Genomic DNA, 26,895 nt, shown 5'->3' with positions numbered 1-26,895 from the left:
TTCTTTTATTTTTCTTCTTTTTAATTGGTGTATTATTATACATAATTGTGGAATTCATTGTTATATATTGTGGGGAGCCATTCTCACACGTGACTGGGCAACTCCAGGTTTGGGTCTGAGGCGCTCTGGCTAAACTGTGTTGGAGCTTTCCTCTCCTGGTTTGAGAGCCTGTCCGAGTGGGGGTGTGACTGACCACTGACCCCGGGGGCCAATCACTGACCCTGACCTTGGAGTGCGGCCCCCCTCAACCTTCATTGGATGGAATTTTCCCCTGAATTTCTTGTTTCCCAATAAAAGGCTACTCCCTGGTGTGCTCCCCCTCTCTCTCTCCTGCTAGTCCTGAGTAATCCTTGTTATCCTACCAGGTGGTCCGAGAGGGCTCCCCCTCTGGAACGGGGTAAGAAAAGTCATTGTTAATTTAGAGTACCTGTTAAATTTTGTCCTTTTAGTAGGTAATGGCCGAATTTGAATAGCCTGGGCAGGCGGTGTTAAATTCAGCCTGTTAAAATTTCTCTGTAAGTCCTGAATTTTAACGTCTGATTTTTCTCCCTCGGACTGTGAGTCGTGGGTAGACTTTGTGCTGTCACCATTTTGAAAGTGGGCTTCTAAGCCACGTGGCGGAGAAGAACTCTGTGCCCCTCTAAGAATCTCTTATGGATTTTTCTCTCCAGGAAGATCGTCTATCTCTTCCGGAGGACCTTTTAGGACTGCGGAGGTTTTTCCTCTATGACCTTTTTTTCTATAATCTCCCTGCGGGCTAGCCTGATCTTGTAAATTTAAAGTCACATTTTTAACCTTTGGTTTGGCCCTTAGAGCCTTTGTTTTTAAACGGCTCAAGGGAAAGGGAATTAACTTAGCCTCAGGCGGATTTTTCATTTGAATAGACCTAATAGCTCTCTGAATATCTTTTAATAGGTTTTTAGGGGGCCATGAACTTTGGCCCATATATTTAAAAAGACAAACTTTTAGAGCCAGTCCAAGTTTTTTTAATATTATCTATGTTTTTAGGTACTTTATTAGAAAGACAAACTTTTTGTAACTTTTTTTTAGTTTCTCCCAAGTAAGTAAATTTGGAGACTCTTGTTCACAAAACCAAGGACAATATTTGTCTACAATTTTTAAGAATTGTAAAAACTGAGTTTTTTTATCTGTTTTTTTTTTTTATTAATTATACTGTTTAAAATAGTCAGATACATTTTCTTATCTGTAGAAGTTGAATTTTTCATTTTAATTAATTTAACGTCTCTTTTTTTTAATATCTCCAGGTACTTTTGTGACCCAAATTGTTACCACTTCCTTTATCTTTATCTTTATAGCGTGTTTCCACTTAATCTAGTTAATCTAGAATGCCCCCCTCGTGGGCAACAAATTCCACCATGCGACCAGAGCACTGGTTTCATTAAAGAGGTTCTTGGCATAAAGTTAGCTAGTGAGATCGTAATAAAACACACAGACTCAGTTACCTTTTTCTATAACCAGGTCCAAGACGGCTCCCCCTCTGATTTGGTCCCCCTCTGGTTCTCACCTGGAACCACCCGGTAGGGCAGCAAGGATTACTCAGGGCTAACAGGAGAGAGAGAGAGAGGGAGCACACCAGGGAGTAGCCTTTTATTGGGAAACAAGAAATTCAGAGGAAAATTCCATCCAATAAAAGTTGAGGGGGGCCGCACTCCAAGGTCAGGGTCAGTGATTGGCCCCCGGGGTCAGTGGTCAGTCACACCTCCACACAGACAGGCTCTCGCACGAGGAGAGGGCTGGGAAAGCTCCGACACAGTTTAGCCAGAGCGCCTCAGACCCAAACCGGGAGTTGCCCAGTCACGTGTGAGAATGGCTCCTCACAATATATTCATACATGCACACAATATAACAATATATTTGGTTGACTTCTCTATTCTTTTAAGCACTATGCTATACTACATCTCAAACATATGGAATTTTTTTTTGTTTTGCCTTTGGAGGACCTAACTGTTCCACATTTCACGTGATTCTAGTAGGCCTGTCATTTACAGTATTCTGTGACCCACAGCAAAAAGAACATGATCTAGGAGTAATTAATCATAGTCCTCTACCTTCAGAAATAGTGATTAGTCTAATGTGAGAAAATGAACAAAGCAGGGCCAGTCAGCATCCTTTCCTGGAATTCATATATGGACACTGGAAGAAAGACATTCTTTTCTCTCTAGTTTGGGTATGCTGAGATTACATCAGCCTAAAGCCATGAGCAATCATCTTCTTAAACTTCATGGAGGTAATCTATCTTCAGTAGAAAAGAGATGATACTGGGGAGAAGGTAGAGGCAAAGATTCTTTCATTGACTAAATTCTAGCCAGTAGATCTCTACTTTGACCTATCCAGACAAACTAAACACTAACAAGGTTTCTAAAAGCTCAAGGGTACATCCCTAGGATGATTCTAAACCCTCTTAAAGTGCCTGCCTAAGAAAACAAAAGGATGCCAAAAAATCCTTACTATTTATTTTAGCCAATGCCTAAAGATAAGAGTCCTTGTCTCCCATTCTCTGTGAGGGAAGGAGCCTAACTTCAATACCCAGATAGTTTTCACATGGACCAACTCCACTTTCCTACTTTTTGTAATTTTTCACTTCCCTGACTCTAATGAGCCCCTTCTCACTTCCCTAACTACTGAGCCCCTTCTCACTTCCCTGACTCTACTGAGCCCCTTTTCTCACTTCCCTCCCTAGTTCCTCATTCTCCCTTTAAAATACCCAGTCACCTCTAACAGAGCAAAGTTGAGTTCACTCCACATTGGACACTTTTTCCTATTGCAATAATATATTTCTGATTAAAAATTTGTCCTTGAGCTGGGTCTGTGGCTCAGGGGTAGCACACTTGCCTGGCACACTTTTTCCTATTGCAATAATATATTTGGACACTTTTTCCTATTGCAATAATATATTTCTGATTAAAAATTTGTCCTTGAGCTGGGTCTGTGGCTCAGGGGTAGCACACTTGCCTGGCATGTGTGAGACACTGGGTTCAATTCACAGCACCACGTGTAAATAAATAAATAAATAATAAAGGTCTACCAACAACTAAAATTAAAAAAAAAAAATCTGTCCTTACCATCTTATCTAGATGTGATCAGATTTATCTTTGACATAGGATCTATCCAACCACTGACTTCCCAGTTACATAAGCCAATAAATTTTTGGCTAGTTTAAATTGGATTCCTGCTACTTACCAAAAGACCTAAAAGGCCTAATCAGGACAACAAGAAGTGAGAAAGAAATATGTAAAAAGGATGATGAAAAGAAGTATGAGCCAATGAATGAGAGAGCAGAGAGAAAGAAACTTGTAAAATAGAGACAATAAATTTAGAATAGGGACTTTCTGGCAATGAGTCAATAAAATAAAACAAAACAGCTGAGTTGTGTAGTACCTCTAAGAGCCCCAATTGGGGGGGGGGGGAACTTATATGACTACAGATGCTGAATATATTAAGAACAAGAGCAGAATTCATTAGACCCTAAATCTCATGTTGGTTCCAAATGTATTAAAATAAAAGCTAAGTCTAAAAATATAACAAAATATTCCATATTCTGAAAATAATTAGCACTCCTCAGGAATTATTCCAACTGCAATGTTGCTTACTTTCTTGGAACCACAGTCCCAATTCCACTAAACAGGGAGAGTTACTAGAGAAGAGAGAAACTATATGAGGGACAAAGCATTTGTTGTATAGGTTGTACAACATTTACAAGTCACAGTCCCACAGACGGAGGCTACACTAGTAGACTAATTGTAAGGCAGTACATGTTCCCTTTGGGGAAGCTGAAACAATTTTGTAACACAGACTAACCTGCCTAGAGAAAAAAAAAAAGCACTTACTGATAGTTGCTATCCCCTGGAAGGATGAGAACTTCAATTTTAACAGTAACTAGTTTCCAGAAAGCTACATCTAAAGAAAACTGGGCTTTAACTAACAGTCTGCTGTCCCTTGTATACTTGAGAAACCTCTTATTACCTAAAACATTTTTTTCTTTTACTTAAAGTAGATCAAGAATGTCCAATCAAATGTGAATTCTTTATTTTATTCTTGTTTTAGATTAGTGTTTGCATTTATTGACTATTTTAGGATTCTGAATATACAGTTACTCAAATTATTTTTTCCTTATATTACAAAACAGAGTCTAACTAATTAAACCTTAAATGTTATTTTTGAGAATGAAATTGTTTACCTTGAAATTTTCTGTGATCAGAGTGAACAACTTCGTTGAATTCCCCACAACACAAGCAGTATTTGACATTATTATTTCCAAAGGTGATAAAATTTTGAGCTTAGTGATCACCTAAAATTATTGGTATAAATAATTTCATTAATGTAATCTTATAACAGTCTTTAAAAAAATTCAATATTCTGAGATAATGACTTAATATTAATTCAGAAATAACAAAATTACAAATGGCCCAAGTTACATTTAAATCAATTTCTAATGATATATATTAAACATATATCCACATATATACATTATCATAAACATAGGCTATATTTAACTCACATTAGTTTGTAATAATTATAACTTAAAAGTTAATTTGAACTTATGAAATATATATTCCCAAAATAAGGTATTTTAAAATAAATCCTTCTATTCAGTATTTTACCCATCTTCATTAAAAACATGAACATATCCAATCATGTAAGCATGGCAATGGGATTAGTACAGCCCATCAGTACATTTCAGAAGTTGAAAAGTACAAAAAGCAGTGAGAAATATTTGCTTTCTGCCTTGTGCTTTTTAACAAGATGCATTTCTTGGAGCTACTCAAGACACAAACTTAATCAGTATGTCCAACATTCCTGTTTTTCTAAAAAAAAAAAATTCCCTATTCTTTTCAAATTATATAAAAAATTTTAAATACCCAGGAATGAAGTTAGTATACAGAATTAATATCATTTAGGTTGTTAAAAATAATAAAAATTATTAGGAAAATGAAGCCTATATATACTGGGGAACAATAAAGGGGAACTTGAAAAGATTAAACAATAAAAGACTAAAAGTAACATAGTACATCATATTTTAAAAGTAATTATAATTTTGTCAAGTAACTTTAGCCAGACATGGTGGCACATGCCTGTAATCCCAGCAGCTGGGGAGGCTGAGGCAGGAGGATTACATATTCAAGCCAGCCTCAGCAATTTAGCAAAACTATAAGCAATCTAGTGAGATCCTGTTTCAAAATAAAAAGTCCTGAGGGCTGGGGATGTGGTTCAGATGTTAAGCACCCTTGTGTTTAATTCCTGGAATTAACAATAGTAATAATATTAATAATACCAACAACTTTTCTAAATGAAAGGATTAGGAAAAGGTTCACATCTAGCTGATATATCACACAAATTCCCATGACCACAGGTCAGTAGCCCAAATTCATGTGATCAATACAGGGGCAAAATAAGTGAGGGCAAGAAGCTAAGGAAGTAGATTATGATGATCTAAGATACTAGTTTCCCTTAACTCTAGGAAAAAAAAACAAATATTATTTCAATGGAAATAATCCTCCTAGAGATACAATTATCATGTTACCTTTAGAATGAGTCCAGGTATTATTAATTTGAATACATTAATTTTAGACACTAATGTTACATAAATTTGGAATATTCCAAGTAACAATAAAACATTTTCTTTTTTTAATATTTTTTTAGTTGTTGATAGACCTTTATGCATTTATGTGTAGTACTGAGAATTGAACCCAGTGCCTCACACATGCCAGGCAGGTGCGCTACCACTGAGCCACAGCCACAGCCCAAACATTTTCTTTTTAGAATAAAAAATATTTTTTTAAAAAATCAGATGTAAAACAACTTTATTTTAATTCACAGTAACTGGAATAACCATGAATAACCTTTATCCTACCAAAAAGTACAAAACAGAAACTAATTAGAAAAACACTGACTTGGAAATCTGCATACTGCCTACTAGAACAACCATTTTCTAGAATTATTAATACTTACCTTGGCATATGTTGTATTGTCTGCAAACTGGGATAATATAATTTGAGGGCTTTTTAAATCAATGCTTGCCATTCCTATTTCACCTCTGGCAAGTCCTCTCCCTTCTACCACAGCTACAATAACTGATGGGGCATGTGCAGAAACTGAAGAGGATGTAGCTATAAAAAAAAGTTTTAAATGAAGAAAATATATAAACTTACAAATGATCATTTCTAATTTTCTCACATAAGACTTCAAAGCCCCAAAGGTGAACATAGTTAAGAAAAATGCGGGCTGAGGTTGTAGCTCAGTGGTTGAGTGCTTGCCTGGAATGCATGAGGCACTGGCTTCAATCCTCAGCACCACATAAAAATAAATAAATAAAATGAAGATCTTGTGTCCATCTACAACTAAAAAAAATATTAAAAAAAAAAAAGAAAAATGCAGTCTATATTTCAAAGAAGCTAGAAGAGAGGATTTGATATATACTCACCATGAAGAAATGATTAATGTTTAAGGTGACAGATATGGTAATTATCCAATTTAATCATTGTGCTATGTATACATGAATCAAAATATTATATTATACTCATAAGTATTTATAATTATTATTGCATCAAAAATTTTTAAAGAAAATAAAATTATTATTACATAAAGAATAGGAATTAGCCAGGTGCAGTGGTACATGCCTCTAATCCAAAAGACTCAGGAGGCTGAGGCATCACAAGTTCAAAGCTATCCTCAGCAACTTAGCAAGGCCCTAAGCAACTTACAGAGACCCTGTCTCAACAAAAAGGGTTGAAGATGTTGCTCAGTGGTTAAGCATCCCTGTTCAACACCTGATACCAAAAAAGAAAGAAGAATTATATGCAACTATAGTTCATCAAAAAATGTGAGGAAAAAAGGAGGTGGCTTATAAATATTAAGGGTGAGTAGGATAGTCTACTAGATAGCAAGAATTATTATAAAGTTAAAGATGGTGTAATAATGGCACAGAGATAGACATAATGACCTACTCAAGTTAAAAGAGAACTAGATATTGAAACAAACATATACAAATCATCAAAAGTTTTAGTATCCAGAATAAAGAATGGATACAAATTTTAAAAACCTACAGAATGGAGAGATCCAAGATGGTAGAATAGAGGTCACATTCCTGGCCGCTCCATGGCATGAAATCAAAAAAGCAAATAGGCAGTTTCTCCACAAGGTGGGTGAACAACAACAACAAAAAAGGCAGAGTGGTAGTTTACTGGAACCTAAAACTGAACATTTAAAGCAGATCAGGGACATAGCAGGTTGGATAATATAAGGAAAAAATCCCCAGGGGCACAGCAGCTGCCACAGATGGGCTGGAAGCTCCAGCCAGAGGTCCCTCCATGAGGATAAGGGAATTAAAGGAACTTGAATTTTGGGGAAGCTCAAGGTGTGTCTGGGTATGGAGCAGTTAGAGATCAAAGATATTGCCCAGCAAACCTGAAGGACATATTGTACATGAAACTGCCATCTTTCCAGGCGGGTTGTGGAAGACAAAGGAAGGAACCATTTTGAAGCTGCAATGGGGAAGCCGGCAACTGAAGAAGTTAATTCCTGGCAAACTCACTTTGGGCCTGAAATACAGGTCCAGTAAACACACGCTGCACACGCTGAACAATATAGAGTATACTTAAATGACCAGAAGAAAATCAAAACTGGAGAGAGGTTTACACAAGGGACAACTGGTTTTGGAAACCCACCCCAGGACCTGCTAAGAGAGATATCTCTGGCTGGGCAAAGGAATGCATAATCTTTTCAATGAAATAATATCAGAAAATTTCCCAAAGCTAAAGAATGAAATGGAAAATCAAATACAAGAAGCTTTCAGGACCCCAAACGTGCAAAATTACAACAGACCCACGTGAAGACACATCATAATGAAAATGCCTAGCATACAGAATAAGAATAAAATTTTAAACACTGTGAGAGAAAAATATAAGATTACATATGGGGGAAACCAATTCAGATCTCAGCTGATTTCTTAACTCAGACTCTCAAAGCTAGAAGGTCCTGGAATAACACATACCAATCTCTGAAAGAAAATGGATGCCAACCAAGAATCCTATATCCAGCCAAATTAACCTTCAGATTTGAAGATGAACTAAAAACTTTCCATGATAAACAAAAAATAAAGGAATTCACAATTGGGAAGCTGCACTTTAGAATATTCTTAAGAAAATACTCCACAAAAATGAAATGAAAAAAAAAAGTGAAAACCAATGAAGGGAAGAACTCTACTAAGGGAACACAAATCATATCTAAATAATAACTTTGAACATTAATGGCCTAAACTCTTCTCAAAAGACAGAGACTGGCAGATTGGATTAAAAAACAAGACCCAACAATATGCTGTCTCTAAGAGACTGACCTCATGAGCAAAGACATTTACAGACTGAAGGTGAAAGGATGCGAAAAAACATATCACTCACATGGACTGCATAAACAAGAAGGGGTTTCTGTTCTCTAAAATAGACAGTTATGTAAGCTATATAATTATAATCATACAATTGTAATTTTACCTTAATACATTTTTAGCATCTATAAGGGTGTTTTGATAGCTCCCTTTCCTGATATTTTTTCTTGATTAGACTTGTTAGATTTTTTATCAACTTTAAGCTGTATTATTTCTTTTCTATTTCACGTATTTCTGCTCCTACTCTTACTTTTTCCTTCCTTCTATGTAATTTTGAAAATAATTTGTTAATCTAGCTTCTTTCTGATATAAATACTTTGTTCCTCTGAGTACTATTTCATCCCAGAAATTCTGATATTTTTATCATTTAGTGATAAAAAGCACTTTTAATTTACCTTTCTTGTGCTTTCTTCTTTGATTTGTGTGATATTTATAAGTGCTGTTTAAATTTAAAGTAGTTGAGATGGGGGGGTAGGATTCTATATATCTTAAGGTTGTTGATTTCTAATGTAATAAATTAGGCAGGAAACACAGCTTGTATGATTTCATAATTTTAAAATTTCTCAAAGCTTATTTTATGATAGAATACAGTCCATTCTTATTAATTTTCTACTTGTCATTTTTGTGTATAGTTCTCTATAAATAATAGGTCAAATTGGCTGATAATGTTGTTCAGCCTTCTATATCATTACTCCTTCCAGCAAAATGAGAGGGCTAAAAATTTCCAAATATGATTGTGACTTGTCTCTCTAGTTTTATTAATTTTACTTCATGTATTTTGAAATTTTGTTATTAGGTACAGACACATTAGGATTGTTATACTTTCTCGAAGAAGTTACTGTATTATGGTTATGAAATGTTCCCCTTTATCTCTGAAAATGCTTTTTCTTGAAACTTATTTTATATTAATAGCTCTATTTCAGATTTCTCATGCTTATTTTCCCCTTCTTTTGCTTTTAACCTATTAGTGTATTGATATTTAAATTGTGATATGTATAGAGCATATAGTTATTGTTTGCTTTTTTATACAAGTACAATATCTAGTTCATTTATATTTAAATTAATTATTGATAGTGTGAAAAAAAAGAACACCTGACATGAAGGTCAGTGGAAAATTGGGTAAATGATAGGTTTGATGATGTAATATTTTGGAAAATGGGTTGAATAAAATGGGTCCCATTGTCAGACTCAGAGAGAAGATTGTTGGAATGCTTTTATTGCAAATGTTCATTCTCTCATTTATCATATGGTGCACAGCAACAGATGTATATTATTGTCTATTAAACTGTAGATGGACACGATATCTTTATTTATTTTTATGTGGTGCTGAGGATCCAACCCAGTGCCTCATCCATGCAAGGCAAGCACTCTACCATTGAGCCACAGCCACAGCCCGTTAACACTTTTTATTTTGCAAATAAAAATTTATACATACATACATACACACACACACACACACATAAGCAGAGGCAATCTCTTTGTCATCCCATTATGGCTTTAATGTGAAATTCTCTGACAACAAATAATACTGGGTATGTTTTCATAAGTTTATTTGCCATTTGATTATCTTCTTCAATGAAATACCTGTTTATTATGCTAATTTTTAATTGCACTATTTGCTAATTGTCGAGTTTTCCAGTCATTGTATATTTTGTAAACAAGTATGTGTATTGCAAATGTTTTTCTCAATCTATGGATTGATTGCTCCTTTATAAATGATTTGTTGACTGAAAATTTTTTTTAAAAAAATTCAGGGTAGGGCTGGGGATGTGGCTCAAGCAGTCTGGCATGCGTGCGGCCCGATTTCGATCCTCAGCACCACATACCAACAAAGATGTTGTGTCCGCCGAGAACTAAAAAATAAATATTAAAAAAAAATTCTCTCTCTCTCTCTCTCTCTCTCTCTCTCTCTCTCTCTCTCTCTCCTCTCTCACTCTATCTTTAAAAAAAAAAATTCAGGGTAAAAAAAAACTACAGAATAATGGGCAAAGGATATGAACATTCATTTCAAAGAAAATTAAAGACATATGGTCAAAAATATGCAAAAAAATAAATTAACCTCATTAGTATCAAAAAATGGAAGTTGAGACTATAGATTGTACTGCTAGGTTGGCAAATATTTAGAACCTAACAATATGAATGCTGACGAGTACTCTCTCACATTGTTAAGAAAAGTGTATATTGGAAGAAAACAGTCATGTGCCATTTAACAATGGGAATATATTCTGAGAAATGCATCATTAGCAAATTCCATCACTGTCCAAAAATCAAAGAGTGCACTTAACTCAGTGTAGATGATATAGCCTGCTAGACACCTAGAGTATATAGTATAGACTATTGGTCCTAAATCTATATAGCATGCTACTGTATTGAATACTATAACATAAAGGTAAGTATCTGTGTATCTAAACACAGAAAGGTATTGTAAAAATACTAGGCAATAGGGAATTTTTAGCTCCATCATAATCTTATAGGAACAACATCACATACAGTCTGTCTTGAAATATTATTATGTATCATTTTAGACTTTATAAAACAACTTGGCAACATCTTATAACCAAAAATTTTCTTGTATGTACCTTATAGAACTGTTATACATTAAAACCTATTTCATCCATTTATCCAAAGAAGTAGATTAAATAAAAATTAAAATTTGAATATTAAAAGACATTCAATAGTATTATCAGGACTAACTTAGATTTAAATAAACGTCATGGGAGTAACAGAGCTTTCTCTTCCTTGTAATTTTTTGTCAGGATGGATAAAACTACATAGAAATGCAGATAACAAACAATATCAGAAGCTGTGTAACCATAGTAATGTAGCTAAAAATTATGAATATGGGTCAACTGACATTTATTTTTCAATCATCCATATCAGTAATAAATGACTTCAAATAAACTCAGTCACCATAATTTATAGAACTCTAATAAAAGATTCAAGCTGGGTGAATCTTATGTAGCTGAGATAGGAGGTTCCTAAAAAAAAAAAAAAAAAAAAAAAAAAAAAGTTTCAAAAGGCCAGAAGGTCATCAATGTTAGTCTTGCACTCATTTTACCTGAATATCCTATTTGTGGTGTCCAACTTTTATAACCTGATTTCTGGGGATTTCCAGCAGACAATGGAGTTTTAAGTATTCGAGGATAAGTTTCCTGTAAAGAAGATGAGCTTGTACCAAAATTTGTTGCAACAGGGTTTGGTGTGTAAGATCTTTTGTTTCCAAAGTTTGGACCTAAATTTGAAAAACAAAAAAGTATTAATTCTTAAAGATTAGAATTATGTAACAATGTGTAAATCCTCATAATTCATATTGTCTACTTTCTATAAAACTTCATAATGATGTTTTTTTAAAATATCAAGTTATGGCATTTAGTTACATTTTTTATAAGTAGTCTTCTTGTACTAAAATATGCTAATATGGCTTTTGTTTCCACAAGTTCACTGAGGCTACTCTTGCTAAAATCATAAATTACCTTCTTTAAATATACTTAATATGTTTAATTTTGTAGTAAATATTAAGCCTCTTTCCTCTGTTAACTTCCTCATTGAAACTCTCTCTTCACATGTAAAAGGTTACTATAAGTTTCAGACTTGACTTCAATTACCTTTTTAGATATTTATCTATTGACAAATTACCTGTTTTACAGTGTAATCTGAAACAAAGTATAAACAGCCTAGCATAGTGTCCTGAAATATGGAGGTTTAAAAAAGTTATTTTCTACTATTTCCTTTCCTTTAATTTCCATGACAACTTTTTATCTTGATTCACTTTAAACTATTTTTAGTTTCCTTTGCCAGATCCATTTTTTTCTGTCTTCCTCTTAACTGTTGGAGTTTAGAATTCTAGTCTTTAAATCTTCTTTCACAAATCAATATTATACATTTTCTGTAAGCATCTCATCTGTTTCTGTTAACTTCTATTTCCTGACAACTCTCAAATCTTCCTATGCAGTCTGATCCCTCTACTATACTGTAAACAAAGGTTTGATCACCTTTTTAATAAAGGACTAGACTGAAAATACTTTAGGCTTTGTGGACTATATAATCATGGTCACAATTATTTAACTCTGACACAGTAGGAAAGCAGTCATAGATAATACACTAGTAAATAAGCATGTATTTCAATAAAACTTTATTTTAGATACTAAAACTTAAATTTCATAAATCTTCACATGCCATAAAATAATATTCTTTTTAAATTTTTCAACCTTTTAAAAAATGCAAAAACCATTCTTACTACTTCACCTGCACTGTTCAATATAGAAGCCACTAGCCACATGTGGCTATTTAAATAAAAATTAAATAAAATTAGGAATTCAATTCCTCAGTCATACTCGCCACATTTAAAATGCTGAAAAGTGACATTTGTCAATTGGTTACCATACGAACAGCATAGATATGGAATATTTCTATCCTCACAGAAAATTCTTCTTCTTTTTTTTGGATTGAACCCAAGAGTGCTTTACTACTGTACTGCTGCCCCTGTCCAGTGCAAGCAGCTGAACTAAAGTTACTCATGTGAATTTGGGGTGACGCAAAATACCACACAGACACAAAATACCTTTTATAAGCTTCAGGACAGCTTCCCTGTCTCTCAGCTTCAGGCTCCCCAAGAAGGGGACAAGACAAAGTTGAGAGAGAAAGGGGGGGGGGGAGAGGGAGAGAGACATCGAATGGTTGGAAGTGGGCCTTTATTTGGGGGGGGGGATTGCTGTTTCTTAGAACATTCTATTCAAAAAAGGCAGAAGGGGTAGGATTACAAAGGAACAAACAGGTGAGTATAACTACACCTGGAGCCAGCCTTGTTATCTGAGCTGGGTAATGCCCAAGTTACTGAGAAACTGCAATAATTGTTCAGGACCCTGGGGCATCTGGACTTAAAGTCCTGTTTATCCAGGGCCCCACACTGCACTAATTCCCAGACCTTTTTTTAATCTTTTTTTTTTTTTTTTTTTTTTAATTTTGAGACAGGGTCTTACTAAGTTTCTTAGGGACTTGCTAATTTGCTGAGGTGGGCCTTGGACTTGTGATCCTCCTGCCTCAGCTTCCCTAGCTGCTGGGATCAGAGACATGTGCCACTACACTGAACTAATCCTCACAGAAAATTCCATCAGAGGATGTAGTATAGATCACTGTATCTAACTACTTTCTGGACATAAACCTATAGATATTTTCCCAGAACTTAAATCCAAAACAGAGCTTTTTATCTTTCCCCCAATATTTATTACCAGTCATGGTCAATTGTGCCATCTTGGATCCTGACACCCAAGTCATAAACTCAGTAGTAACTTTTAATTCCTCTTTTATCAATCCTAACAGCTAATCAGAATTACCAAGTCCTGTAATTCTTTTTGTTTATTTTAAACTTAGAAAAATTTCCAACTCTGTCCACTCCTATCAGCACATTTCAAGCCTGTATCTTCCTCAGAAAATATTCACAACAGTGTGGATAATTCAGGGGTATCATCATAAAAAGTGTAGAATCTGACAAAATACCCTTCATGAGCATCTCCAGGCTTAAAAGAATTAAGGAAGGAACTAGGTACTAGAGACTGAAGACAGAGACCACTGTTTCTTGTTCTCAAGCTACTTTTAGATTATGAGTCCTTTCTTGAAACTTGTTCACTTGTCTCAGCTTTCCTCCAACTTTTTTTTTTAACCTCTGTTTTGCTGTATTTCCTTCATATTCTCTCCTCTGATCCCAAATATACATAAGTTTTAAATCTGTATCTCTTCTAAATGTCTCTTCTTAGCCCTAGCTAAATGGACATACCAGAGGCTCTTCACACTCAAAATGTCCATAACAGAACTCATCAGTTTCCCTCTAAAAGTTGTTTCTACTAAAAAATTCCTATATCAGGTAAGAGTATGACCATCTATTCAATTATCAAAGCCAGAGAAGACCTGGTGTTGGCATGGAGAATAAAACTAATCTGCTTCTCAGATCTAATTCCCATAAGTACTTTAAATTTACCTACATCAGCTCATCTGTTCTAGTGACACAAAATTATTTGCAGTTTTATCTGCTGCTTCTGTGCCTTTGCACACGTTTTTCTTTCTCAAGAATGCTCTTTGGTTTCTTTTCTACTTCCTTTTAGTTGGTATTCTTTGTCCTACTTTTAAAACCAATTCATGTTGCACTTACTCTATATAAGTTCTTTTCCCACTTTGGTTTTCCTACTGATAAATATGTTTTGTTCTAAAGCAGTGTAAATATCAAGAAGCAGGTAGAGTGCTTGCCGGGCATGTGTGAGGCACTGGGTTCGAATCTCGGCACTGCATATAAATAAATGAATAAAATAAAGGTCCATCAATAACTAAAAAATATATTTTTTTTTAAAGAAGGGATGGGAGATGTTATGGTTTGGATGTGAGGTGTCCCCCAAAAGCTGAGGCTGAGACAATGCAAGAAGGAGGAGAAATGATTGGGTTGTAAGAGTCTTATTCCAATTAATAATTTAATCATCTGATAGGGATTAACTGAGTGGTAATTAGAGTGGTAGGGTGTGGCTAGAGGAGGTGGGAATTAGGGCGTGGCTATGGGGTATATATTTTGTATATGGAGAGTACAGTCTCTCTCTCTGCTTCCAGATCACCATGATGTGAACTGCTTCTCTCTGTCACACTCTTTTGCAATGATGTCCTGCCTCACCTTGAGCCCTTAGAAATGAAGCTGGCCTTGTATGGACTAAGACCTCTAAAACCGTGGGCACTCAAATAAATTCTTTCTCTTCTATAGTTGTGATGGTTGGGTCCTTTAGTCACAACAGTGAGAAAGCTATAAAGATTGGAAACAGATCCAAAATGGCCATGGACAGTCTTTTAAACAGTTTGACCTTGTACCTGTTGATACAGAGCCACTGATTTAAGTTGCATGGGATATAAGAATTTTGCATTTTCCACATAACTCTAGTGGTACTCTAAGTAAACCTGGAAGAAGAAAGGATATGACATAAAATTATGTCATAAAATTAGACATAGAATTATGAGAGTCTGCAATAGCACAGAGATGGAAATGGACAGAATACTGTCACCCTCTTTCAGTTCGTGGTAAAAGCATCATTTTCACATACAACTGCAATGCACAGCTTGCATCTGATCTGGTTCCAGATTTCTATTTCAGACTATCTCTTAAAATTTCCAATGATGGATAGATACCTCAAAATCATAATTAATATTTCAGTCTGATGCTTTTTAGTTTGCTTTTTGTATTTTTCTCAATAACCTGATAGCTTAACCTTAAGTATAGAAAACTTAAGTATAGAAGTGTTTCCTCACTCATAACAGTTAACGAGTCATCTTTATCTTTTAAATAAGTCGAACTTAACTTGAAGGACTTTTTTTTTTATTAGTTATTGATGGATCTTTATCATTTATTTGTTTATATGTGGTGCTGAAAATCGAACCCATTGCCTCACACATGCTAGGCAAGCACTCTACCATTGGGCGGCCACAACCTCAGCCTGAAGGACTTGGTTTTTAATAGTAAACATATTCACTAGGATCAGATGAAATATTCAAATCAACCTATTTTCGTCCCATTTGATGACCTGGAGACTATTCATGCACAACCTGTCATTTGTCACAAACTGGGGAGAGACAGGACATTATAGTGGGTGTTGTTCCGGCCTTATTCAGACCTGAGAAAAGGCATCCAGCCTTTTAATGGGCCTGACCCATACAATACCCAGGACACCCTCTTTGCATCCCCCCAGGAACCACATTGCCCTCCTCTGTGGTGGCCGCCCAGCCCAGCGGGTGCACCTTCACCCCATCAAGCACTCCTTGCCTGGGGCTGGCAGAGAGCTTGGCGGCTGGTGAGGGAGGCTGCTGCTGCAGCTGCGATCCCCCGCGGCTCCTGAAGTGCCGGGAGGAGTAGAGGACGCCGAGCCCTGAGCGGAAGGGCGGCTCTGAGGAGTCTCCAGAAGTTCGAAAACGTAGCGGGGACCTCGGGGACACCGCGGGTGAACCCCTCCGGGTAAGGGGGAAGCCGCAGAAGCGGAAGTAGTAGGTCTCAGCATTCTCACAAGCCTCTCCGGGCCTCAGAAAGGTCGTTTGTGAACCCCTGGTCGCTAGGCAAGGGCGGAAGTTGCTACCGAAAAGGGCGGGAGAACGGTGCGCAGAGCAGGAAGCCCGCTTTCCACAACCTCTGGGGTTTCATTGGTTCCTAGGTGCGCCCAGTGTCCAACACATTAAGACTTGTACTCAAATCATCACGAAGGCTATGGCGTGCACAAGGCTGTGTCCATAGGTATGTTAGGGACCCAAAAGAAGACTGGGTGAGATCTCGGGCTGTTTCAGTCCCAACACCACCAATTTCGAAGTATTGCAGTTTCACACATAAGACTACAACTTTAAACAGCAGCTTTTTTTTTCTGGCGGGGGGGGGGGGGGGGAGGGGGAGAAACGCTCACCTTTGCGATATTATATTCTTCAGATAAAACCAAAGTATCACTTTCCTAGGGATACCAGGAAAAGCATCTTAATGCATAAGCTATTAAATATACACTACTAAGTTGCATTAAGCATCTCAAAAATAATTCACCCACATGCAATGTTACTTGGTGATGACAAAAACATGCTTGAAAACACCTCTTATTCTCCCCCCTAAACTGTTAAGGTTGGACAAACAGTTATGAACATTTTAGTCTTGAAAAAACTATTATGCTTTGAACTGTTAAAATTTTCCTCGCTGGGATAAAATTCAAACTATCCCTCAGGCAATTCAGATCCATAAAATGCTAAAAATCAGCTCAGGTCCAAATTGCAAACCTTTTCAAACTTGGAATTAGGATGAACTTAAGAGTAACCATATCCACATTTCAAAAGCCAATTATTTTGTGCATCTTTTAATTCATGTTTACCATTTACATCAGTGAACATTCTGTTGACACAAACCAATTAACATTAACTATGGTTTTTGAATACAGGAGCACATTCAAAAAAAATCAAGGAAAATTAAATTCTTAAGTTTCCTGATATGGGGATAAGAGTAACAGATACATTTACACAAAAAAACATAACAGCATTTCAAAAAGGAATCTAAAAGAAAATGCAATACAAGCCTTTATTTTATAATATGTATAATTATATAATTTATTAAAATTAATTTAACAATATACAAAATATTAGCAGTAATTTTTAGGTTCAAAACCAGAAATGTTGAGATGGCAATACTCAAGGAAGATCTTTTCCATCAACAATGTGATCTAGCTCACTAGTTCAGGCTGAACATTGACTCTTCGAAGCACTTCTTCAGGCATGCAAAAAACAGGACTAACAGGTTTAATCTGTTCTTCTCCCAAAAGTGACAATCCAGCAATGCCAAATAATGTATGAAAAGGATCCACCTATTAAAAAAATTTGAGACCATTACAAAATGAAAATGCCTCTAAAGTTAAAAATACTAAAAATGTCAGTTATGCTTAAAATTTTTCTGAAACAGACTAACTTGTTGTTTACTACTTAACCTTTATAACATAATACTAAATTTTACTGAGGCCCCCAGCCTCCAAAACCAGGAAAGAGAATTACACATTCAATAATATAGGCTGCTATAAAAGAAAGCTGACTTTGGAGGTAAAACAAGGAATACAGACTCAAAGGAGAATGCAGGTCATATACAGAGGCAAAGAATTGGTGATGAGAAACTTGGATCCATATCATTCACTATGTTTTAAGTTATTAAAAACACACACTACTTTTAAAACTACACTAGGACCATACACTGGATGTACCATCATTTCTACAACCATAAATGCCAAGAACCATGACATTTAATATTTTAAAAACGTTATACAAACAAAAATGTTCAAAATATACTTGCCATGTCTCCTGGTCTATCTGCAAACCCTCCAGTTTCTTCATCTTGACATGCCAAAATGAAGGCTCGCAGTTTCTCTCTGTCAATCCAATGAAGCCTTCCAATTATCTTTAGGGAAGCCAATACCCACCATGAATAGCACACATCCGGTAACTGGAAGGGGAAAAGGGCACAAAAAATTGATCACCGGAAAAGACCAATCTCCAACTCACTCGTACCCATGCTATTTCAGTTCTCAGTGAATAAGCATACATATATCTTTATCAATGTCTAACTTAGCACCGTAACCAACAGGCCTAGTCTAGTAGTAAAGGCTCACAAAAACCCATTTTCCACTTTCCTAGGTAGAGCATTTTTAACAAATACGGTCCAGGCGGTTACACACCTAAGTCCTGAAAATGTGGTCACCTGAGTGTAAGAAATGCAGATCCTACACACAACAGTTTGCATTTTTAATGAACTCCCATAAGGATTTATATGTACATTAAAGGCTGCTCCAGATTCATATGCAGGCTCTTGGTGCTCTGACAGCCACCCATTTTTCTTAATGAGGTCCCCAGGATTCAAAATCAGACCTTATCTACATATCACTTGTGGGTATTTCCCTAGCCATTAATGTTATCCAAAAATATTTACAAAGCAAAGTTTAAAAATACATCAGATCAAATTAAATGCACCATCATGCCCTAGTTCATGGGTCAGGGGCACAGCAAACCTTCAGAAAGATGGGGAAAAGACCTCCCAAAAGTTCAGATGTGAGACTATAAATAACTTAAAACTATGTGCATTTAATGTGGTCTTACGCTAGTACTGGAGATGGTTCCTAGATTTGTTCATGAGACTATAACCTAATAGTTTTTACAACAGTACATAGTTTTTAGATCATAAAATACAAATGTTATCCCACAATAATTTTAACTGGAACACTGCCAGACTCTTATTTCTATGACTGCATTTGCAATAGGACAAGTTGTCCTGCAAGCAAAACTGCATACCAGCAAAATCAAAACACTGGCTGACTATCCTACATCCAAAATGCTTGGGAACAGTTTCAAATTTCAGAATATTTGCAAAAACATTCAAAAACATGTTTCATATATGGACAAGTAATGTTACACACCATTTTAGTGTGCTTGTGTTTTGGTGGTAATCTGTCACATAGGTTAAGTGTGGAATTTTACACTTTGTAGCATCATATAGATCTGAAGCTTTCAGATTTTAGAACATACTGGATTTCAGATTATGGATACTCACTCAACCTGCATTCAGTATGGCCCTTAGAGGCTTAAGATTTAGAACATAACGGTAGGAAAATTTCAGTAACTTTACCTCTAAAAATGTCAAAATTTGAGCTTTCCCAGAAAAATGTCTTATTGTTTTCAAACCTCAAAACTGGGAAAATCAATTGTGCTTTCAAATATATGGGCATGGAGACTTATGTATAAAATGTGTCACAGTAAAGCCTTTGGCTATCAGTTTTCACCCCTTCAGTGCATGTCTGATACCCTGGTATAGGTCCCAGAACTAAGGTTTAGAAAAGGTTTCATTTCAAAGCCTGAATACAAGGCCTTCAGATGGGGTGTGTGTGGGGGGTGGGATCCTTCTAAAAACTCAAGACAATAAATACTTACACGGGGGGATGGGGAATAGTGGTGACTGATTGATTACACACAATTCTGAAAATAGATACCAGGGTCATTAAGAATTTCTTCTAGAAGGGTCTTTGTTTTGCCAAGGACTGTATTTTTGGGGGGATATTATTTAAAATTACAATGCAGCAAAGTTAAAGCTCATAATTAATCAACAGCAATATTGAAATGTGATGACAAAGAAGCAGTGTCTGCTCAAGGTTAAAAAATTAGTAATGCTAGAACACAGCTATGAAACAATACCTTCTCCGGCCTTCCATTGAGTCCTCCTGAAGGTAACTGACGTTCACAAAGCCACCAACCAAGTAAATCAGAATTTACTTGATGCAACTGACTAGTAATAGCCAGAAATCCTGTGCAACAATAGATCTAAAATTACAGACATAAAGTACATGTGTATAATAACTTCTTGATAGCAAAAGTAATTAAAAAAAATCATTCAAACTGTTTAAACTCCATTTTGTATTTAAGTTTTATTACTAGGAGCCAATTCTGCCGAGATCACACGCGCGCTATATTGGGGGATGGGGAATAGTGGTGACTGATTGATTACACACAATTCTGAAAATAGATACCAGGGTCATTAAGAATTTCTTCTAGAAGGGTCTTTGTTTTTGCCAAGGACTGTATTTTTGGGGGCAAAGTAAAGCTCATAATTAATCAACAGCAATATTGAAATGTGATGACAAAGAAGCAGTGTCTGCTCAAGGTTAAAAAAATCCTGTGCAACAATAGATCTAAAATTACAGACATAAGACATGATAGCAATTAAAAAAATCATTCAAACTGTTTAAACTCCATTTTGTAATTACATATAAATATTCTGGGAATTGCTCACTCAGAAAAACATTATGAGGACTTCATTTGCATTCAATTTACTACAAATGGTCTTCAAATGGCACATATAAATTACCTGTCCAGCATGGGACCACATTAATAGCATCAAGTTTCCCCATATAAATTCCAGAATATTCAAGAATGTCTATAATCATTTCAATATCAATAGTCAAATCTTACCAACAGAGCCAAAGTTGCCACTGCACAAAAGGAGAATCTTGTATCATTTTCTCCTAAAACAAAAATGGATTAAACCAACATGTTACCAGAGGCTTCTGATCATAACAGTTTAAGTTATCTTAAAAACAATGTCAGACAAATATCTCAAAATTTCCAGAAGTTTAAGCTTTAACTTTTATGTTGTATAGTCAGAAGTAAACTGAGGAAACTAACAAAAACTAATAAGAGTAAATTATCTTAATTTACTTACACAGAACTGAAAGGATTAGTAATTTCTAAAATGCAATAAACTTACCCTATTTTACAAAAGTAGATTTTCATATCCCATGAAGCAGCTGGTCTCTCTGGTCTGCACTTGTGTTCAGCCCTAAAGCAGAGATTATCTACATTTATCAAATAAACTACTATTCCCTCCCTCCATTCAAATATTCAGAAATTTTGTTATTTTTTTTTTGGTTCTCTTTCCATCAAAAATTTTAAAACTTTACAAAACCACCAAATACTGGGGGAAAAAAATGTCACCTACCTTATCTTTTTAGATTGGGCCCCTCTGTTCCAGTGCTCCTGTATGCTGATATAACTACCACAGGGCATGCTGGAACCTCCAGGCCATTAACTCCAGTTAGACCAGCTGCTTACTGGGACCTGAAAAGATGAAAAACTTAATCTCCTTATAAACTGATTACTACCAAGACCAAGATATATTGATATTCAATTTATGGTAGTATGGACAAAATCTGACATTACCCCAAATGTCTCCAGCAAAAGAACCATCTTCTTTCTGTAGACTTTGAACATATTCCACAACTTTATTTACATCAATAACATTAATACTATCATAAAGAGTAAGAATCTGTAAGAAAGATAAATGAATCTGGTAAGTAACCTTTCAAGTATGTTCTTTTGCAGGTAATTTCTAAGATGTTAAACAATCATGTCCTTTGTCTACATGAACCTTTCTCAAAACATGCAGACTATCCTGTTATTAAATATAAATAGACTTCAATATTAAATTCTCATTATTTTCAATGTTACATATACTGAAGGAAAAAATTTTACCCTCAAGGTCTCAGTGTAATTTTAGAATTCACATCACTTTGCATTCAGATAATACATGCCATCACATCACTGACCTTGTGGGAATGACTTCACTTAAACAGAACAAGACTTTTTAACATTAACATACTAATCATCTTCCTAATACAGTTTCAATTCCTGACTCTTGAGAAAAGAGAATACATTATGGAGACTATTGAATCTGAAAATTTACCTGGACAGCACTAAGAGTATACAAAAGATGAGGATCATGTCCAATGCTTGCACTTATTCCACCACACTCATGTTGGCATGACTTAATAAACGTCAGAATCTCTTCTCTATTCATCCGATCAAGTTGTCCCATGAGATCCATTACTGTTAGACCCCAGTAGATACCACTCATTCTCAAGTACTCAGACATACAGTATTCCTAAAACAACAATTTCTTAAATGTGTCAGTTTGAATTTATGACAGGTTAAAGAGATTTAACACTAATAGCTGGGCTGGGGATGTGGCTCAAGCGGTAGCGCGCTCGCCTGGCATGCGTTCGGCCCGGGTTCGATCCTCAGCACCACATACCAACAAAGATGTTGTGTCCGCCAACTAAAAAATAAATATTAAAAATTCTCTCTGTCTCTCTCCTCTCTCACTCTCTCTTTAAAAAAAAAAAAAACACTAATAGCTGGCTTATAAACTGGGTTAACTAGCATTAATTCACCTCTTTGAAAACTTAAGGGCAAACCAGAGCTTTAAAAAACAACAAAAAAAGATCTGTTTATATCAGTAAAGTTCAGTGTATCTTTCACAGTACCTATACTACTTATCAGAGAGCCATTCTTTTAATGTGAATGTAGCACAAAATCTATTATCTATAAATTTACAAAAATGACCTAAAAACACAGAAAGTAGATGTGAAGATAGATGCCCAGCTATCAAGAAGACTTAAAAATTAATATGGATTCCAGAAACAATTTTTTTAAAAAAGTATTTTTAGTTATAAATGGACACAATACCTTCATTTTATTTATATGTGATGCTGAGGATAGAACCCAATGCCTCATATGTGCTAGGCAAGCACTCTACCACTGGGCTATAACCCCAGCCCCAAACAAAAATTTGCTGCACTCAACAATGCATTATTTTAGAGATTGTAAATCAGATGAGGATCTTAGTTTGCTGCCAAACCAAATCCAGGGTTCAAAGGAGACAATTCATTAAAAAGGAACAAGTCAAGTTTCATGCCTCTTAAAGTCACACTGGGGAAATTGAAGTTCTGACTTAAGTTCATGATCCTATTAAGAAATGTGAAACTACAGGGTTTAAAAACCTAAAACTTAGGAGTGAAAGTTAATATCAGATGTTTGTTTCCCAAGATGGCAGAAAACTAGCTGTTCAGATACCATAGCCAAATTGTTCACTACTTCTTGCTAATATTCTCACGGAGCCAGATAATCTACTTAAATTATTGTTAAAAAGCTTGAGGTAATGCTGGGCCTGGTGGCGCACACCTATAATCCCAGGGGCCTTGGAGGCTGAGGCAAGAGGATTGGAAGTTCAAAGCCAGCCTCAGCAACTTAGAGGCACTAAGCAAATTAATGAGATCCTGTCTCTAATAAGATATTTTTAAAAAAAGGACTGGGGATGTGGCTCAGCGATTAAGCACGTCCCCCCCAATCCCTGTTACAAAAAAAAACAAAAAAATTGAGGCAAAATTTTCTCAAGGTCTCAGTGTAATTCTAGAGCTAAGTATTACACATCAGCAGTAAATTCAGGTAATACATGCCAATACATCATTGACCTTGAATGTATACCTCACTTACAAAAACGAAAGCCTATTTTTTACCTTATACTCTATCTTCTTTGTCTGGCAAGGTCTCTACTTATGGGTAAGATCACGGTTGATTCTGCCAAACCACCAAACTCAGATATACAAGAGACACATATTAAACTGTAAGGGCAAATCTTCAGTCCTCTGCACAGAGGAGGATACCACTTTAACAAGACATAAATACTGCTATATTGCTTAGATATGTCAGACTTCTTTAAAACTTTTGAACATAAAAATTAATACATACATAGTCATCTTTCTTTGAGCCATAGGATGCAATATAATCTGCATGTTTCTCCAGTAAAAGGGTGACAGGTGCATCAGACTTGATGATAACATCCTTCTGTGGTGTGCCCTTTCAAAAATAAAAAAGCAGCAATCTCATCAATGTTTACTCTGCCCCTTAGCAATATATTCAATTTACACCTGAATTTTCTCACTGAAAATTTTCCAATTAAAAAAATCTCAGGTATCTGTTGTAAAAGTAACTTTTTAAACAACCAGTCAAATTCAGGTATTTTTCAGGTCTCAGAGTAATTCTAGAGCTAAAGTATTAATAATCAACTTTTGATTCAGAATACATGCCAGCTCATCATTGACCCAAAAATTACCACTTGCATTTATTGTTCCTGTCTTTCACTCAGTTAAGTAAAAGCTTATCAAATGAGGAAAACTTAACACGTGGCAGAAAGCACGCACATTTTTTTTAACGTCTGGGTGGGAAATAATTTGCACTCCCGTTTAATCAAACTCAGGTTTCAAAGCACCCTCTACTCTAATAAACCATTCCAATAATGAAGTATGCAATCCCATTAACTCCTTCACCACCGTTAAGCTCAATCCGAGTATTTCCAACAATCCCCAAATAATGTAGTTATTAATTTTTCCATATATCTACATCTTTTCATATATCTACTACTGAACTGTAGTTACCAGAAGTATGCCACGGAAATGACCAAGAATAAAACTGAGTAGCAAATTTCCTTTGGATTCCATTTAAAATTTAGGAGATTTCCAGCTATCCAAGAGGGTGAGCATAAGGATCTCAAGCACAAGGGAGTCTGGGTAATTTTTTCCACTCGTGTCTTAAAATAAAATTAGAAAGGACTGGCTTGCATAGCATGCACGAAGGTCAAGATTCAAACCCCAGGACCAGGGAAAAGAAACAAAAAATTGGGAGGCCTCATCGCTAATGATCTCTAAAATTTACTCGAACCCCAAACTAATTACAACAAGCACGGAAAAATGTGTGTATGTACAGAGAAATTAATAAACACGGAGGGAAAGTCAGCCATCAGTGAGGCTTTTTTTAGAGGAACCAAGAAACGCGGCCGCTCAACCCAAAAGAGGCCCGCCCAAAAGGATGAAGCCTACGTAAAATTAGAAGCGGCAATTGCGCCTGAGAAATTTGCAGAAAACGCTGAGTAATACTTTAACCTGAGCCCTCAGAAAGTTCCCAAGGCCCGCGCCTTAACCTAACCATTCTCTAATACTAGACAGATAACCTATAGCAACTAACTGCTCAACAGTACATATTATTTTTCTGACCACTCTGAGAAGCCCCGTAAGAACCATCCACACTCACCATGTCTGAGAGCGAAAAGAGAGAACCTACCCACCTCCTGCGTAGACTTATGATTCGCGCGCCTGCGCAGTAGCTTCCTTGAGGCCCCCACCACACCCGACATAGCTGCCCATATGCCCGCCTGAAGGACACAGCAGTTCCCTGGCTGTTCTAGGACCCCACTGGTTTCTCATAGGTGTCCTCATTGCCTGCGTCTTAAATTTTTAGCTCACCTTTTCCCGTCAGTTCGATTTATATGAAGCAGTTTTAAGTAACGTTGAAATATCTGAACCCTGTTAAGAAACTATTTGTTCTTTAAATGCTTAAAAGATGTGTAATGGCAGTTAATTAGAATGCCCGCGTGCACGTAGTAAGTGTCCATTCCTGTATTGCCTTCTGCTCCCCGAAGTGCTTAGTAATTACAATACTTAGATATTATTTCCAAAAAGAAATTGAGATTTCTACAGAATTCTGATTTTTTTTTCTCTCGTGTGTTGTCTTCCACGCTAAAGGTTTTTGTTTTGTTTTGTTTTGGGGGGTACTATGGATTTGGTACTCAAGGTCACTTGACCACTGACCTACATCCCACCCTCTTAATTTTGCGGGATATAGGTGGGGGGAGACAAAGTCTTTGCCAAGAAGCAGAGGCTGGCTTTGAACTTGCGATCCTCCTGCCTGACCTCCTAAATCGCTGGGATTACAGGCTTGCGCCACCAAAGCTGGTCACACTTAAGCATCCTTTAGAAGTATTCCTGATATGCTGATACACATGAACTGTCAATAATTGAGACAAACTATGATGATGAGCTTCATTATTTTTCCCTATCATTCTGTTGATTTTCCCATTTATAATTTAGAACTGCTTTGCTAAATGCATCTAAACTTGTTTGGTGATTCTTTGGTGAATTGAGCCTTTATCATTAGGTAAGGACTATTTCTGTTTCCAACAATGTATTTTATCTCAAAAAGCCTCCTCTGTTAGATATTAATGTAATTTTCCTAGTTTTCTGTTGGTTAGTAATTACTTCCAGGGGATTGTTTGTTTGTTTCAATTTTACCTTTTAAGCTTTCAATTTTACCTTTTAAGCTTTCCTATGTTTTAGAAAATGTCTTATAAATAGAAAGTAACAGATTTTTTTTATTGTCTACTTTTAACCAATAACTTCAGTCCATTTATATGTATTGTGACTATTTATTTGGACTTATATTTAACTTTTTACTTTGTATTTGTTATTCATTTTCTAAACTCTGTTATTTTTTTTCTTCTTGCATTATTAGGGATTGAACCAAAGGCCTTCACATATAAGCTGAACCACTGAGCTTCACCTCCAGCACACACATAACACACACACACACACACACACACTCACTCACTCACTCACACACCCCCACTTTTTTTTGTTTGTTTGTTTTTGAGACAGTCTTATTAAGTTGCCCAGGATAGACTAAAACTTGGCATCTTCCTGTCTCAACCTCCCTCCTAACTGGATGATAGACATTAGCCTCCATGCTCAACTCTATGCTTATTGTTTTGGCCTTTCTTGCCTTTTAAAAAAATGTATGTTCTAATAATCTGT

The 26,895-nt window shown here is 36.0% G+C and overlaps 2 protein-coding genes and 3 non-coding genes across 5 annotated transcripts in view; all 5 read right to left on the bottom strand.

Moving 5' to 3' along the window:
• Msh4 (mutS homolog 4) overlaps positions 1-11,554 on the bottom strand; it is a 77,686-nt gene extending 66,132 nt beyond the window's left edge. The window contains exons 1-3 of the mRNA XM_026410022.2: positions 11,457-11,554; positions 5,971-6,128; positions 4,199-4,309 (exon numbers count right to left, since the gene is read on the bottom strand). Coding sequence (XP_026265807.2) covers positions 4,199-4,309; positions 5,971-6,042 — 183 coding nt within the window. The 5' untranslated portion in view covers positions 6,043-6,128; positions 11,457-11,554. The remainder of the gene's footprint in view (positions 1-4,198; positions 4,310-5,970; positions 6,129-11,456) is intronic.
• A 5,677-nt stretch (positions 11,555-17,231) lies between these two features.
• On the bottom strand, positions 17,232-25,389 carry Rabggtb (Rab geranylgeranyltransferase subunit beta). The gene is given in 9 exon segments (XM_077791355.1): positions 17,232-17,748; positions 18,225-18,374; positions 20,114-20,239; positions 20,784-20,872; positions 20,875-20,940; positions 21,635-21,740; positions 22,158-22,355; positions 24,002-24,109; positions 25,340-25,389. Coding segments are annotated over 9 exon segments (987 nt in total). The 5' UTR covers positions 25,343-25,389; the 3' UTR covers positions 17,232-17,607.
• On the bottom strand, positions 21,951-22,021 carry LOC113197794 (small nucleolar RNA SNORD45). Its single transcript, XR_003302748.1, has one exon. It is a non-coding gene; the product is annotated as a small nucleolar RNA SNORD45 (small nucleolar RNA).
• On the bottom strand, positions 23,646-23,725 carry LOC113197781 (small nucleolar RNA SNORD45). The gene has a single exon (XR_003302746.1). It is a non-coding gene; the product is annotated as a small nucleolar RNA SNORD45 (small nucleolar RNA).
• Positions 24,277-24,355, bottom strand: LOC113197788 (small nucleolar RNA SNORD45). Its single transcript, XR_003302747.1, has one exon. It is a non-coding gene; the product is annotated as a small nucleolar RNA SNORD45 (small nucleolar RNA).
• Positions 25,390-26,895: the final 1,506 nt, after the last annotated feature.

This window comes from Urocitellus parryii, chromosome 11 (genome assembly GCF_045843805.1).
Source record: "Urocitellus parryii isolate mUroPar1 chromosome 11, mUroPar1.hap1, whole genome shotgun sequence".
Lineage (NCBI taxonomy): Eukaryota > Metazoa > Chordata > Mammalia > Rodentia > Sciuridae > Urocitellus > Urocitellus parryii.
Note: the sequence above shows the minus strand (reverse complement) of the source record. Positions and strands in the feature narration are given on the sequence as shown.